The sequence below is a fragment of the Neophocaena asiaeorientalis genome, unplaced genomic scaffold, assembly GCF_003031525.2.
Source record: "Neophocaena asiaeorientalis asiaeorientalis breed wild unplaced genomic scaffold, Neophocaena_asiaeorientalis_V1.1 scaffold37, whole genome shotgun sequence".
In the NCBI taxonomy this organism is placed as follows: Eukaryota; Metazoa; Chordata; class Mammalia; order Artiodactyla; family Phocoenidae; genus Neophocaena; species Neophocaena asiaeorientalis.
Window position 1 is genome coordinate 2,964,394 of NW_020174269.1, and position 15,496 is coordinate 2,979,889.

A 15,496-nucleotide genomic window follows, 5' to 3' on the forward strand; every position below is an offset into this window, starting at 1 on the left:
GGGGGAGAGTGTCTGTGTGTCTCCGAGAGAGTGTGCGAGTGCGTGCGTGTGTGTGTGTGCGCGCGTGTGAAGGCGGAGGTGGGTGAGAAGCGGAGACACTTACTTCTCCCGGGCCTGGCTGTCGGACGGGACGGCGCTGCTGTTACTCTTGCCTTTGCCGTACATGCTTGTGCCGAGAGCAGCTCCCACTGTCACGCACCTGTCAACCCATCACAGCCTCCCCGGGAACAGCCCCGTCCCCATGGCGACCCACGCAGCTACCCCCACTATTGGCCGCCCCACGCCAAAGCTCCGCCCCCTTCGCCCAGGCAACGCATGAGACTGACAGGCCTCCCCCCTCCCTCCGGCCTGCCGAAGCGCGCGGCGGCGGCTACAGCCTAAGCGGCAGTCTCCTCCCTCCTTCCCTCCCTCCCGGGTTCCCTCCCTCCTTCCCTCTCCGATCTCCTCCCTCCACCCGCTCTTCTACCCCCCTTCCCCCTCCGAACCCCGGCGCAAGGGGGGAATTAGAAACTGCTCTAGAAGGATTTTAAACAACTGGCTGTTCTCTCCGTCGCCGCCCCTCCCCCCGCGCCGCCCGCGCTCGGCTCCTCACTGGAGACAAGGCGCTGGGAGGAGGGGAAAGTGCGGCCTGGAGTCTCTGGCAGGAGCCGGCGGAGCTGGAGCCTTGGCGGCCCCAGACTTCTGGGCGCCCGCCGAGTACACAGGCAGACCTACGGCCCCAGCCGCCGTGGGCTCCCCCCCAACAGCCCCTTTCTCCCGCTCCTCTCCTGTCTGTGACCCCGCGCCGGTACCCAGGATTGATCTCTGCCGCCCTCGGCCCTACTCCCTGTGGTGTCACCCTCCGCCCTGCTCCCAGAGGGCCGGCTGGCAAGGGACACGCGCGCCGTTCCCTCGACCTTCTGGCTAAGCAAGCGGGAGGGACTCGCCTTCCCTTCCGGGGAGGGAGTGAGCCTCCGGCGCTTGGCGCCGCTGGGATGGCGTCGCCTGGCCCCTGGGGCCGCGCCCTGCAATCCGGGGGAGCACTCTGCTAGGGCCTGCCTCCCAAAGATGGCCCGGTGACTCCTGGGGACTCAGTGGCCTCCACCCTGTCCCCCTAAGACCGGAGGCCCGCGGCGCACCAACGCACCAGCTTCCCTGCCAGATCTGCTGCAGAAAAGGACTCCAGGTATCCCCACCTGGCCTGCTTTTCCAGCCTTTGTCGTTAATGCCAACTCATCCTGACCTTTGGAGTGGAAAGGGCCATAGAAGCCCTTTAAAGACATCCCTGTCCTTTTCCATCAGCATAGGCCCCAGCTGCGCTCCAAGGTGTGCAAAGATGTGCCAGAGCTGAAAGGCTGCCCCAGAGTATTTCTGGATCCAAGCCCCTAATCCCATTTCAGTAAATGCGCAAAACTTTCTAAAACACACACAACCTGGTTCCCAGTTGAACTCCATACTTTATCTCGTGGAGATCCTTGGATGTAAAATCAGACAAAGTGCAAATAGGGTTAAAAAGAAGAGATGGGCATCAAACAGGGAGTGAGAAGGGAAGAGTGGTGCAAGTGGGGGTTGGTCGGATGGGGGAAAACATCAGGAAAGGATGAAAAGACATGGAACAGCTATGGGAGGGGAGAGGAAAGGATTCAAATGGAGGAAGGTACCTTTCTATTCTGCACATACAGCTTTAAGCTTTTTGTAGTAGGGTCATAAAAATGTATATGGAGAAACGGAAATAGATGGAATTGAAAGAAATGGGCTTGTGTGGGCATTGACAGCAAGTGATAGGAATAAAACATCAACAGAAGGTTAAGGAAAGGCAGTCAGTAAAAATGAGAATCAGAAAAGGTGCTGGCAACCAGACATAAATCAAACACTGGGAAAAATGAAGAGAAAGGACCTGCCATACTGGTGTTAAGGAAAATGGGAAAAAAATTGGAAAAGGTGAAGTGTAAAAGATAGGTAAGAAGAATAACAGAAACAGGATTAAATGAAGTAGCCATAGAATATGATAACAAAAGATGACGAAAACAAAAGAGGATTGACTGATATAAAAGATATAAGAAAAATAAGCATGCTTTTTTTAAAAGGACAAAAATTCAGCCAATAGAAGTGAAGATAAAGTGATAAAAGTCACAGTGGCTTAAATTGATTGATTTTCAAGAGAAGTAATTTGCCATTCCTTACTCAAAATTCTCTGTTTACAATGACCTGCAATGATTTGGTGTTGGGGACATGGCATTCATGGGCTCTGAAGAACTGGAAGGAGTAATAACCTCTCTTGATGAACTTTTGTTCAAAATGCTCAAATGTTATTAGGCTGCCACTCTTTACAAACTCTACCTTCAAGGTTAGCACTATGTAATTTGTTGTTCAATTATCTACTTCCATTAGCTTTAACCCAGAAAATTATTAGCATCTCCAGGCTCTATCTCCCATAGAATGTTCCCTATAAGGTGCTGCTTCGAGAATGTTGTCAAGGAGGGAGCTCTGGCAGCTGCTGCCCACACCTAGAATAAGGTAAGGTTTCCATTTAAAACCAAGAGTGGGTTTTATACTATTATCTAAAAACAAATTCGATATTATCTTTGCACTGGTGTTGGGATTCTCTCTGATTCTCAGTCACGGCACATTAGAATTGCCTTAGGAGAATTTATTTCTTTTTTGTTGGTTTTTGTTTGTTTGTCCCAGACTAACTAAATCAGAAACCTTGGAGATGGACCCAGGCATCTGTATTTTTTATAAGCCCCAAGTGATTCTTATATGTAACTAGGGCTGTTGAACTCTGCTCTTCAGTATCCATTTAAAGACAGCCAATGGGCACCATCTCTCAGAGCAAGATATTTATGTTGTGGCTATACAAAGCAGATGACCCTCCCCATTTTGGTATTAAGACATCTTTACAGTGGACTTTACTTTCTACCCACTGAGCCAACGAATTTGTTTTAGGATGAAAATGTATGTGTTCTTATAGTACAAGACCACAAATAGTCATGGTTTAATTTGCTGTTTCCTGAAGAGAAAGGAAAATGAAGAAAGAAAACAAGAAAGGCTGTTTGCTGTCTACAGCTGTAAGTTATTCGTTTGATTGGTCTTTACTCAGATTTGTTACATGGAAGAGTCTTGAGTAATGGCATATTTTCTGATATTTAAAAAATAAATAAATTATAGATCTGCACAGTGGGGTATGGAATTCAAAACAATTTGGTCTTAGTATCTGGAAATAATAAAATGCCAAAAGGTCTTAGTTCAGAACTTGCCAAGTTAATGTCAGAGTTACCTTTACAAGAATGTTATCATGCAACAAATATACAAAGTGAAAACATGACTATTCCTCCACATGGTAACCTTACAGCTTAAGTAATCAAATCAATTATCATTAAAATATCTAAGCAGCTACCTGAACCATCATCTCTGTTTTATTTTTCTCTTAATGTTAACACATGTAAATAAAATGCTTCTTTGCCCTTGTTCAAATTATTTTGAGTATAAAGAGTATTCTTTGCATCAGCAACTGTATCTCATGGGGCCAATATTGTAATTAATGAGATTTGAAACACATATTCAGAGCCAAATTTGAGATCCCAGACACAGAATTGAAGATCCATGTTTTGTTTGTTTTCATTTTTAAAAAGGGGGAAGAAATAGGAGCTTTAAAGCTTCCTAGTGTAAAGAATCACAATATAATTTTTTTATAAGTTTTGGGGCTTTTTAAACCTCAAATAGGCTGATTAATTTGGGGGGGCTAGATTTGGGGTAGGGGAATACTGACCACCTGAGAATATTTGCATTTGAGGTCGATTTTTTCTAAACTTTATTCTGTCAGATATAGAACACCACAATTACTCGACCATTAGGTCTTTTTTCCCTCCCATTTTGTTTGGGCACATATGCACAATTTTCTCTTTCTGGAACCTGCATCTTATTCTTGGAAGTCCTTATCATTTTAAAACAGGCAGTTTATTATACCACCCTGCTCAAGCTCTAGATTGACTATACATTCCTTTGATTCTAATTTTTTCTCTAAAACATTAAGGTTAATAATGTCTGTATTCTTACAGTGCATGGAACATTAGAAAAGATTTCCCTTTGCTATGTAGAACAAAGAGACTACCTCTTTATGTTTAAATGGAAGCTAATCATGAATTTAATTATTTGCATCACATAAAATACTTAGCATGTTAACTTAGAAAAGAAAAACATTTAGAGTAGAAAATATTTATTTAGAAAAATTAAAATAAACTATTTACACATAAAAATGAATTTTCTTGTTTGGGGTAATTTTTCCAAAGGACAAAATTATACTATTATTTATTTGTTTTATAGAACTATTTAGTTTAAGAAAATAACGTCTCCCTACTTACATTCATATCACTTTTCATTTGAAGTCATTTAGCAGAATATACCCCAGTTAATTAGATTTTCCTGACCAGCTTTTTAAATTGGGTAAACTGAGTCCTAGAAAAATTCATTAGCATGATCTGATCCATAAAGAAAATAGAACTAGTTCCAAGATGAGAACTCTGTGTTCCTGGCTGATGGTCCTGTTCCCAGACCACGAAGCCGCACCTCTTTCTCTTAGAAGTGACTATTCCACAGAGGAATGTGAGCAAGCTCTGAGATGTTTGTCACTCAAACTACCGTATGAAACTTCACTCCCAGGACTTCCCTGGTGGAGCAGTGGTTGAGAATCCACCTGCCAACGCAGGGGACACGGGTTCGAGCCCTGGTCGGGAAGATCCTACATGCCATGGAGAAATGAAGCCCGTGTACCACAACTACTGAGCCTGCGCTCTAGAGCCCACGAGCCACAACTACTGAGCCCGCATGCCACAACTAGTGAAGCCTGCGTGCCTGGAGCCCGAGCTCCGCAACAAGAGAAGCCACTGCAATGAGAAGCCTGCGCACTGCAACAAAGAGTAGCCCCTGCTCGCTGCAACTAGAGAAAGCCCACATGCAGCAACGAACACCCAAGTCAGTCATAAATAAATAATAAAAATAAAAAATTTAGAAAAAGAAACTTCACTCCCAAGCAGAACAGACCAACGTGCTCATATTCGCAAATATGTTCACACGCCACGTTCCAAAGTAATGAAATGAACAGAGTCATCAGAATTATAATACGATGCAACATGGTCTCTCATACCAGAATAATAAATGAAACGGGGCCTCAAATTAACATTATTTGACACACTGCTATTGGTTTAACATCAGTTAATCTGAGGCAATGACTGTTTTCTTAACCTATTGCCCTGGATTTTTAAAATCCCAATTTAGATATTCATAAACACTTACCAGTGGGTTAGGAGAGACAGTGTGCAAATCTACTGGTTCTAAATAGTTCCATCTCTAGAGTGCCTAGTTTTTTTAACACTATCAAGAATTGGAAATTTAGGAACTTGGAATAATTCTGATCCAAAGAATTGTGCATAAGCTGAAGACGAATAAAAATTTAAGAAAAAAAAAAAACTGGGCTACCATGTATGGCAATTTCTCACACTTTAGCACATTTTGCAAAACAAATTCCAAGTGTTGCAGTGTTCACTGGCTGGATTTTTATCATTAAATGTTGAAAGTTATGTAATAGGTAGCATGCCAAAGAGTGTTCTTTATTCAAAAGTATTACTATATATTTTTAGTGCATTCCGAAATCTTCACAATGGTTTTTCACCTGCTAAGGTATGGCAATATGATGTCTTTGCACTCTTGGAGTTGACAAAAGCCCCAGTCTCAAGAGGCAGGCTGTGCAACATTCCAGGTGGTATCATTTCCTTCTGTTGGGAGTGGAAATGCAGGGAAAAAAATAGCACTACATTTGCTTTTCATAATTTTCCAACATAACTGGGTCTTCTAACCAAGTGTGGCAGAAAAGGAAGATAAAATATATCACAATTGTATTTTATTTACCTTTAAATAGTTTCAGAACAGTATTGAAAATCTGTTTAAGACAAGTGCTGAATATTGTCATTGCCAATAGTCAGCCATAAGGAATTAAACAATCCTATCAGGGTCATGTATACTTCCCAAAGATATAGAGGGCACTTTAAATATTTTATTTTGGGGTGTTCAAAAAGTCTTTGAAACCAGTTGGATTCCATCCTATATATTGCAGTAAGTTCCCGAAGATTTTTAAGTACTCTGCGGACTTCTCTGGTGGTCCAGTGGTAAAGAATCTGCCTTACCATGCAGGGGACGTGGATTCGATCCCTGGTTAGGGAACTAAGATCCCACATGCCACGGAGCAACTAAGCCCGTGTACCACAACTACTGAGCTCGTGTGCCTCAGCTAGAGCCCGCGTGCCGCAAACTACAGAGCCCACGTGTTCTGGAACCCATGTGCCACAACTACAGTGCCCATATGCGCCCTGGAGCCTGTGCGCCACAAGTAGAGAACAGAAAACCCGCACGCCACAACTAGAGAGAAGCCCGCGCACCACGACGAAGAACCTGCGCACCGCAACTAAGACCCGACGCAGCCAAAAATAAAAGTAGATAAATATAAGTACTCTGTGGTGGTAATTACTACCTGCTACCATCATCATCATTAGATTATACATGTACAAACCACATTTCTCATCAGATGAATAATGTTATAATCCAATTATCATCAGCTTTCTAAACTCCTCAGGTCTTTTTCCTTGGAACTAAATTTTTGAGGCAGAGGAGAGAAGGATCTCCCTGCCACATGTTGCTGAGCTATTGACTACTACAAGGCAAATCCCCATTAGCCTCACTCAGCTTCTAAGACAAGTTGTCTGTAGTATTGGGGGCCAGTGCTAAGAAAGTTAAGGAAGAATACATTTTTGACTTATGGTCTGCTACTCTGAGCTTACCTCCTACCCTGTAACACTCATGGGATTTTAATTCTTTGAGGAGAAACTTAATGTGTCCAACCCTGTGGACACTACTTAGGGCTAAAGTTGTTGCTATGGTAAGGAGGGGTGTTTTTTATTTTTTTTAAGTTTTAAATTTTATTTATTTTTTTATACAGCAGGTTCTTATTAGTTATCCATTTTATACATATTAGTGTATGTATGTCAATCCCAATCTCCCAGTTCATCCCACCACCACCCCCCGACCTTGGTGTCCATACGTTTGTTCTCTACATCTGTCTCTATTTCTGCCCTGCAAACCAGTTCATCTGTACCATTTTTCTAGGTTCCACATATATGCGTTAATATACAATATTTGTTTTTCTCTTTCTGACTTACTTCACTCTGTATGACAGTCTCTAGATCCATCCATGTCTCTACAAATGACCCAATTTCGTTCCTTTTTATGGCTGAGTAATATTCCATTGTATACATGTACCACATCTTCTTTATCCATTTGTCTGTCGATGGGCATTTAGGTTGCTTCCATGACCTGGCTATTGTAAATAGTGCTGCAGTGAACATTGGGGTGCATGTGTCTTTCTGAATTATGGTTTTCTCTGGGTGTATGCCCAGTAGTGGGATTGCTGGGTCACATGGTAATTCTATTTTTAGTTTTTTAAGGAACCTCCATACTGTTCTTTAAGGAGAGTTTTGACCAAGGATACTGACCTCTGGAAAAATCTAATTAGATTCTGTGTTTGATGCAGAGGTGCCCAGAAATTAGAGGCTTCAGGAGCACTATATCCATTTGCCCTAGCTTTTCAGCCTGGTCCAGTTTCTAGGAGGGTGGCAGACAAAGAGCTCACTCTTGTGATGGATATGGGTCGTCTGTGGAGAAGGGTAGTCATGGAAGAACCCAGCTCTGGGCACTTTCTCCCACCCCTCTGGAAGAGTTACCCCTGTACCCCAACGTTCCTGTACTGCTTCCTTTGTTTTTGCCTCGGCACTGTGTCCTTTTAGGAGCTGTCAGTTCTATTCTATGGTTTGGGCATTTTCTTTATTTTAAAGGAGCATTTATCATGTGTGGCACAAGGAGACCCATCCATGTCTCAGGAATTTTCTAAAGACCTGGAGAGTTCACTAAAGGGTTGTGAGAGTGGTTGAGGGGAACAGGACTGCATCTCATCACCTCGGCTTCCAGCCTGTGAAGGTTCTTCAAAGGACTTTACCATGCAAACTCCTACCTTCCCATATTCCTTCTTTTCCCTGTTGTTCCTCTCTCTCTTCCCTCTTTCTTTTATTTTCCCTTAACCCCTGACAAAAGGACAAAAGGTGAGAGAAATAGGGAAGTTTTGTGGGGACATATTAGATTGAAATACACGAAACTGCTATTTTTGCAAGTCAAATATGGTTGACTGTTGGCAATATTATATGGTTCAACCATCCAAGAATTTCAGTGCTTGCAAAGCATGCCACAGTCTTCTTATGTATTAACAACACTAATATTTATCAAGCCCTTGCAGTGTGCCAGGTACTATCTAAGTGCTTTACATAGAGTATCTCACGCAATGCTCTTCACAAGCATTTGAGGTAGGTGTTACTATTCGCAAAATTTTCTAGTTTATACCACTACTGAATAAGAAGAGTGTATTTCTCATCCAGACAGCCTATGTCTTCAGGCCCTCTTAGGAATCTGATACATGCATCCTTCCAACCACCCCTTCCCCTTAACACTTCCTCTTTCATGTACCGTGATTCTGGAAGGGCAACTTCTCTATGAATTCAGGTTGGATTAAATATAGGTGGGACCATTTGAGCAGGGCTTATGGGATCTTGCTTCAGCATGGTAAGCAGCAATGAATTCTGTTCTTAAAGCCAACCCTCTGATTAGATAAAATCAGAAACACCAAGCCACATCCTGCTTTATTACAGCCTTGTCCATTATCAAGTACATCATTTCTCCCCATTTTGACTACTGCAAAGTGAATCCCTTGGCTCACTATAGGTTATTAAAAAGAGAAATGATGTAGCATGAATCTATTTCTTTTCTGATTTTTAAAAGAGGTGAGGATTCTCCTTACTCCGACTAAATTGGTCAGTTCGTGTCTTCTCTCCATTCTTGGCCTTGTTCATTCCTCTGGGAAATGTCAATCACATTTCCCAGATCTAGGTGGCTGTGTGATCTATGGAAGATAAAACCCCAAAACCAAGGTCTTTGTTTTTTTAATTCACATTCTGCTTAGGAAGAGGGAGACCTGGATCACTGGATCCCATCACCATCCATTCATTGATCACTGTAAATAAGTGCCCTACCTCTGCAAATGGTCAAAAATTCATCCGCGGCATCTAAATCAGCAGACTGCAATTCCCTTTGTGTTTTTTTTTTTTTCCTGTGTGGTTTTCCTTTCCTGGTGAATTGTTGTAGTTCACTGCTACTTTTCCTTCTTCTCTTGTTTTTTTGGCTTCACTTCCTCCTTCTATTGTTGTAGCTGTCTTTTCCTCTCATCACTTTTCCTGTTGCCTTTCCAACTGGGTGGGGCCCCCATCCAGCTCACTCACTGTCTGGCTCTAGACTCTCTTGGTCCCAGGGGAGAACAGTCTTGTGCCAAATAGTCCCAATCTCTGGGGCATCAGAAGAAAGATCCTAGAGACTTAAGTACCTCTAAAATTTTCTTTTATTGATTTATATTAAAATGAAATCCAAAGATGCCTAATTAGGTAAGAAAAAATACTCATCCTCTTGGCCTCCCAGCCCCAGACCATTCTGAACTCTGACAGCACCAACATCCTTCAAATCAAACAATGAAATCAACTTTGGTTACTTAGCATAATAGAAATAAACTTGTAATATTCTATTAGTGAAGGATCAATGTCTCCTGTCTTGAAAATAAACATCAGAGCTTGGCCTCAACATTTATGTAGCAGCAGGAGACCGTTATTTTGTGGCAACATTCGATTACATTGACATCAAGACAGATTTATTAAATTAATAAATACTACATGATTTTCAGCCTTTCATTTCCAACCCTCACCACCACCCTTCTCAAGGTGATTCTCTGAAACCCTTCATCCTAGTTTGGATTCCTCATTATCTATCATCTTTATTTCTTTTTTGTCATTTGTCAGTTTATACTCAAATTAATTTTTTTAAATATCTACTTTTTTCAGATGGAACATTTTAAATGGTTATTAAGAACAAAGTTAATAATGAGAATCATTGAATTGTTAATTGTTAAAATATTTCACTGACACAGTATTTGAAGAAGTATTTCACATATGCTTTTCAAAGCTCTGAATGTGGCTAATAGCAAAAGGCCCCGGTTCTTGCTGCCTCTTCTTCTAACTTCCAACCTCAGGGCCTTTGTCCTGGCTGTTTCCTCTGCCTGGAATTCTCTTTCCTCTGCTCTTTGTATGGCTGGCTTTTCCTTATTACTCAAGTCTGTTGGAACATCAGAGAGGTTTTCTCTGAGAGTCCTCTTTAAAGTGCTTACTCTTCTATCCTGTCATTCTTCATCCTGTTGCTCTGTTTTATTTTCTTCAGAGTCATATGTTTATGGTCTGAATAACCCTATTGGCTTGCATACTCCATGAGGGCAGCTGTCTTATACTTCTTCTCATACTAGACCCCTATGTCCCAAGACCTAGAACAGTACCAAGTACCCAGTGGCACTCAATAAACAAATACAGTTGACCCTTGAACAACAAGGGGGTTAGGGGTACTGGCTCCGCAGGCAGTCAAAGATTTGCATATAACCTCCATATACATGGTTCCTCCATATCTGCAGTTCTACAACCAACCTTGGACTGTGTAGTACTGTAATATTTACTCTTGAAAGATATCTGTGTATAAGTGGACCTACACAGTTCAAATCCATGTTGTTCAAGGGTCAACTATAGTCGTTGAATGACAGACCCACTGAATGAATGGATAACTCTAAAAGGATCATACATGAATGAACTTATGTCCTAATTCTCTCAGACGTTTGCAACAAACAATCTTTCCAGGCCTCTACCCAACCCCTACACCCTGGGGGTTCCTTATATTCTTAAGAACAATAGTGACTGAACAGAAAGCATCAGCATGTCTTCAGATTTTAGGCTTCAGCTCTTACTCCAATTTGTTATTCCAGCATCTAGGCCAATTTAGCAGAACTTTGGTGAGCAGGACGAGAGAGACAGAAATATTTCCTCCTCTTTTCTATACCACAGATCTAACTTACTTGGAGTTCCAAGTGGCTTAATGTTGCTGACAATAAGGAAACAAGTAGCACAAGTCAGCAGATTAAGTTTTCAGTAATAAGCTTTCATCATGTCACTCCTACTCAAAAACCTCAATTCCTCCACACTGCTTATAGGATAACTTTCTCTCCCCTCAGATTTTATTCAATCTGATCCTTCAGTACCTATAGCCTTCAGTACATTGTAGTTATTTATATGTGTCTGTCTTCCCTACCAGAGTATATACTCCTTGAAAATAGCTTTTTCATTCACAGACATTTACAGTATACCTACATGTTGAGCTTGATATGGGGGAATATACTTTTGAAGACATTTTCCTACTCTCAAACCCTACAATTCCTACCTCAGTTTGTGCTTTGTCTCTGGGAAGTGATACCAATGTTTCTGGAATTAAGGTTTAGCCCCAGTAGCTGAAGTCTGACAACCTGAGTTTGAATTCCCTGCTCCATCAATTGCTAGCTGTGTGATCTTAGGCAAGTCATTTAACCACTCTGTGCCTCCATTTTATCAACTGCAAACAGAGATAATGTTTCTAACTGTACGTTAGAGTTATCGTGAGGACTGAATGAGAAAACGCGGGTACTGGGCTTAGCATAGAGCTTGGTGCTTAGTGAATGTTTACGGGTGTTTCTTCTTCAGTAGAGCTGGTCTATGCCCAACATGGTCTGAAACCATACACAAACCTACCTGACACATCTGTCAATAACACTGTTTCGCGTTGTGCATGCTGTTCCCCTTGCCTTGAATGACCTTCCTTACTCTGGCCCCTAACTCCTCTGAAATCCACTCTCTGCTCTTGTAATCTGTAACACACATAAGAAAAAGCTGCCTTTGACTAGAACTTAACTTTTCCTGTGTCTTGCCTCCCCAGTGAGATATAAGCACAAGGAGAATGCTGTGATTCTTCAGCAGAGCCTAAGACAGTCCTACATTCATAGCATGTACCCTCTAACTCTTATCTGAAGGCAGTGACTGAAGAATGTAATGCCGAATTCAACAGCCTCTTTTTTTTTGCAGGCTCAGCGGCCATGGCTCACGGGCCCAGCCACTCTGCAGCATGTGGGATCTTCCCGGACCGGGGCACGAACCCGTGTCCCCTGCATCGGCAGGCGGACTCTCAACCACTGCGCCACCAGGGAAGCCCCAACAGCCTCTTTATTGGTGGCAGTTGGTCACTGCGATGACATCATTTCAAATTTCACAGATTCAAGGGTGAAAATGAGGATTTTGATGTCATCTAGTCACGTCTGCAAAGTAGGAGTTACCACAGTATCCCTTAATTCCAGTGAAGAAATTCTTTCTTTACTGATACAATGTAAGTACTTTTCCTCACTGAATCAGCAACAACAATGGGGAAAAAATTAGTCATCCTCCTCCTCATGATAAGCCTACATATACTTCAAGACAGTCATCAAATGATCCTCTTCTCCCAAAGGAACATTCAAAACATTTATTTGCACAGCTAATATCACAAATGGTCTAGCAAACAGACAAAATCACTCTCCTGTTAAGAAGTCAGGCCCAATGTAGGCCTGATTATGCCTCAGCCAATCTGGCAGAGATCTCTGGAGCAAATATTATCCATCAGAATGTCCTGTGTCCTGTGAAAGGGCCTGATTGTTATACTCCAGTCTCACTCATCAGATGCACGCTGCCTCAGAGAGGGCATAATCTGTGGAGACGTTGTTCTTAGCAGCTGCAGCAGCCCCTGAGATGCTGACACTCCCCACGGCTGGGTAGCGTGTCCTCTGAAAGGGTGTCTCTGTGTCTCCCATACCTGTACACCAACATTTGAATGGAGCTCAAAGGCAGAGCCAGGTTATCTTCCTGGCCTTAGCAGAACTAAATCTACACCACTCCAGCCACACAACTATATCTTCTACCCTTAGAAGTGCTATCTATATTCAGAATTATAGAAATACCAAAATGGTGTTGAGAAAAGAAGAATTCAAAACTGAGTTTAAAATCATTTTTAAATAATAAAATACCACTGGGAATTAAAAGAAGAAAAGCAGGGAAAAAAATATTGATTGTTCTTTTCCTTTTCGTGTGTATGGTGGAAACCACAGAAATAATACAACATACAAGGCAATCATGTAGCCTTCATAGACCTAGTGGAATATTAGAAAGCAACATAGAGCACTCTGGAACATAGGAGAAAACTGTGGTTTCCTTCCTCCATCCTGTCAGCTATAGCCTCATCTGAGGGACCTCTACCAAAACATTTAAACTCTCTTGGCCTGAATCACTGATAATTGAATAGTACTTGTAACAGGAATACTATCATGTAGAAATCATGGCACAAGGTACAGGATGGAAGGGGAGACAATTTTAAAAACCAACAGAATGACTAAAGAAAGAATGGCTCATCAAAGTTCAGAATATCAGTCTTTTTCAACATCATGGCAAGAACAAGGCATAGAAAATAGTGAAGATCTTTAATTGTCATTCCTGTAACTTAGTACTATGTACTGAGTTCATAAATTCCTCATCCCTTGGAATTTGTCTCTGTGGCTAAAACTCATTGATTAAAATTCCATAAATTTGTAATGTTACAGTAATACAGTTGTAGTGTGTCCTTATGGCTAAGAAAACATGGTTTATTTCTCTGAAAATAAGGGGCCTACTAATATTCTCCAGGCATGTCTTCAAATTCTGGGTCCAGCTATTATTTGCATAAAGTCAAGGGTGGTAATGATCCACTACCATGGGCCAATAATGATTTGTAATTTTTAAACAAGTTCACCTATTCTTAACAAATAGTATTTTTCTTATATTATGCAAATTACTTGTAAAATAATAAATAGCATTTACTTCAAAAAAATTATTTTTCACTGATTTGGATGAGGTGTTCTGCTCCACTTTTACCCTAGGTTTATTGTAGTCCCATTGTAACCCCTCTCTCCAAGCCAACTAATGCGGTGCTGTGTTCCCACCTAGATGCCATGTGTGTATCAGAGAACCTTTTTCTACCCCCCAAAAATCGGATTAGTGCAATAATACAGATGTGAGGAGAGAGTGGAGGAAGAGGGAGAAGTTAGCTTACAAATGGGTAAATGATAATATCCAAAGTAAATATAAACTCACATGTACCCCCAAAATATCTGAATATCTGAAGGGCAACCTTGCCACACCAGTTTCCCACAAACACTTTGGTCTTTGAGTTTATTTATCACAAGTGTATTATTGCCTATGGAAAATAATGCACTTTAAAGTTATCTTATGAATGGATAAAGAAGATGTGATATATACATATGTATATTATGAATGGATAAAGAAGATGTGATATATATATATATATATATGTATAACTGAATCACTTTGCTGTACAGCAGAAATTAACACAACATTGTAAATCAACTATACTTCAACAAAATTTTTTAAAAAGTAATCATCTTAACTTTTTAAAAATTTCAACAAATCAAGTTAAACATTTTGATGCTTTGATTTTCAGAGTGTATGCATCTTATGAACAATTACATCAGATGCCTGTAATTTTTTCTTTTATTATTGCAGAGAGGATCTTGGTCTTAGGCACTGCATCCATCACAACTGCTACAGGAAGACCCCTGTGGCCCCAACCCCTTCATCTCAGTGAATACTGTTAGGACTGGACACCACATGCTGGAACTTCCACACTGTCCCCCTCCAAAGCCAGAAGGCTCCACTGCCACCATTGCCAGAAAACGGATTCTGTGAAGCACCTACTTCCTCTCTCATTGCTCTCTTCCAAAACAATCTCTCGTACAAGCAAGGAGGACCGCCGGCTGAGCCTAGGTCCCAAATTTATGCTCTTGCTATAAGAGAAGATGGGAAAGTACATTTGGGGCTTATACAATGGGAGGCTAAGACTCAGGCTGTGGGGAATTCCTCAGAGGTAGAAAGGGTGTTCAAAAAGTGGTAAGTGGCCACAAAAACCTCAGCGTGAAAGGCAACAAAATACAGAGCTCAGAACATCTCCATCAAGTGACTGAGAGTGCCTATGAAGTTTCCCCAGTCACAGACCTGGGGGAAATACTGGTCTTCCCCGGGGGAGCTGGAGAGGAGACGTGAGTGCTTCTTGCTGACATCTTTCCTTGTGCTCCAGACTGTTCCAGATGGCAGGAAGTCCCTGCTCAGGCCTCTGGCTGGGCCTTTCTCCAAGAGCTGACCCTCAACTACTGCACAGAGGCAAGCTGCCAGAGCAGCAGGGAGACTCACCTACACAGGCACAGCCCGTTCTCCATAACAATTTGGAAATTTAACTGACACACAGTGGGGAAAAGAACAGGTTTTAAAGTCTTGTTACTATGCATATGCTAATTATTAGACAGAGGGGAACATTATAATTGAGTTATGAAACAACTAAATAAAAACAGAATACCTGACAGAGAGCTGCTTTACGTGACGTTTTTACACAAGAATAAACAATGTGTTCTTTGTTGCGCTTAAAAAAAAAAAGATACAGGGTTAGTTTTATTCTGTAA

The 15,496-nt window shown here is 41.7% G+C and overlaps 1 protein-coding gene across 3 annotated transcripts in view; it reads right to left on the reverse strand.

The window, feature by feature from the left end:
• Positions 1-279, reverse strand: part of SSBP2 (single stranded DNA binding protein 2) — a 287,990-nt gene extending 287,711 nt beyond the window's left edge. Inside the window, exon 1 of one of the 3 annotated variants that reach the window (XM_024755704.1) lies at positions 104-276. In XM_024755704.1, coding sequence (XP_024611472.1) covers positions 104-165 — 62 coding nt within the window. In that variant the 5' untranslated portion in view covers positions 166-276. Of the gene's footprint in view, positions 1-103 lie in introns of all 3 variants that reach the window. The other 2 variants (XM_024755702.1, XM_024755703.1) reach the window with 2 other exon arrangements.
• Between the last annotated feature and the right edge of the window lie 15,217 nt (positions 280-15,496).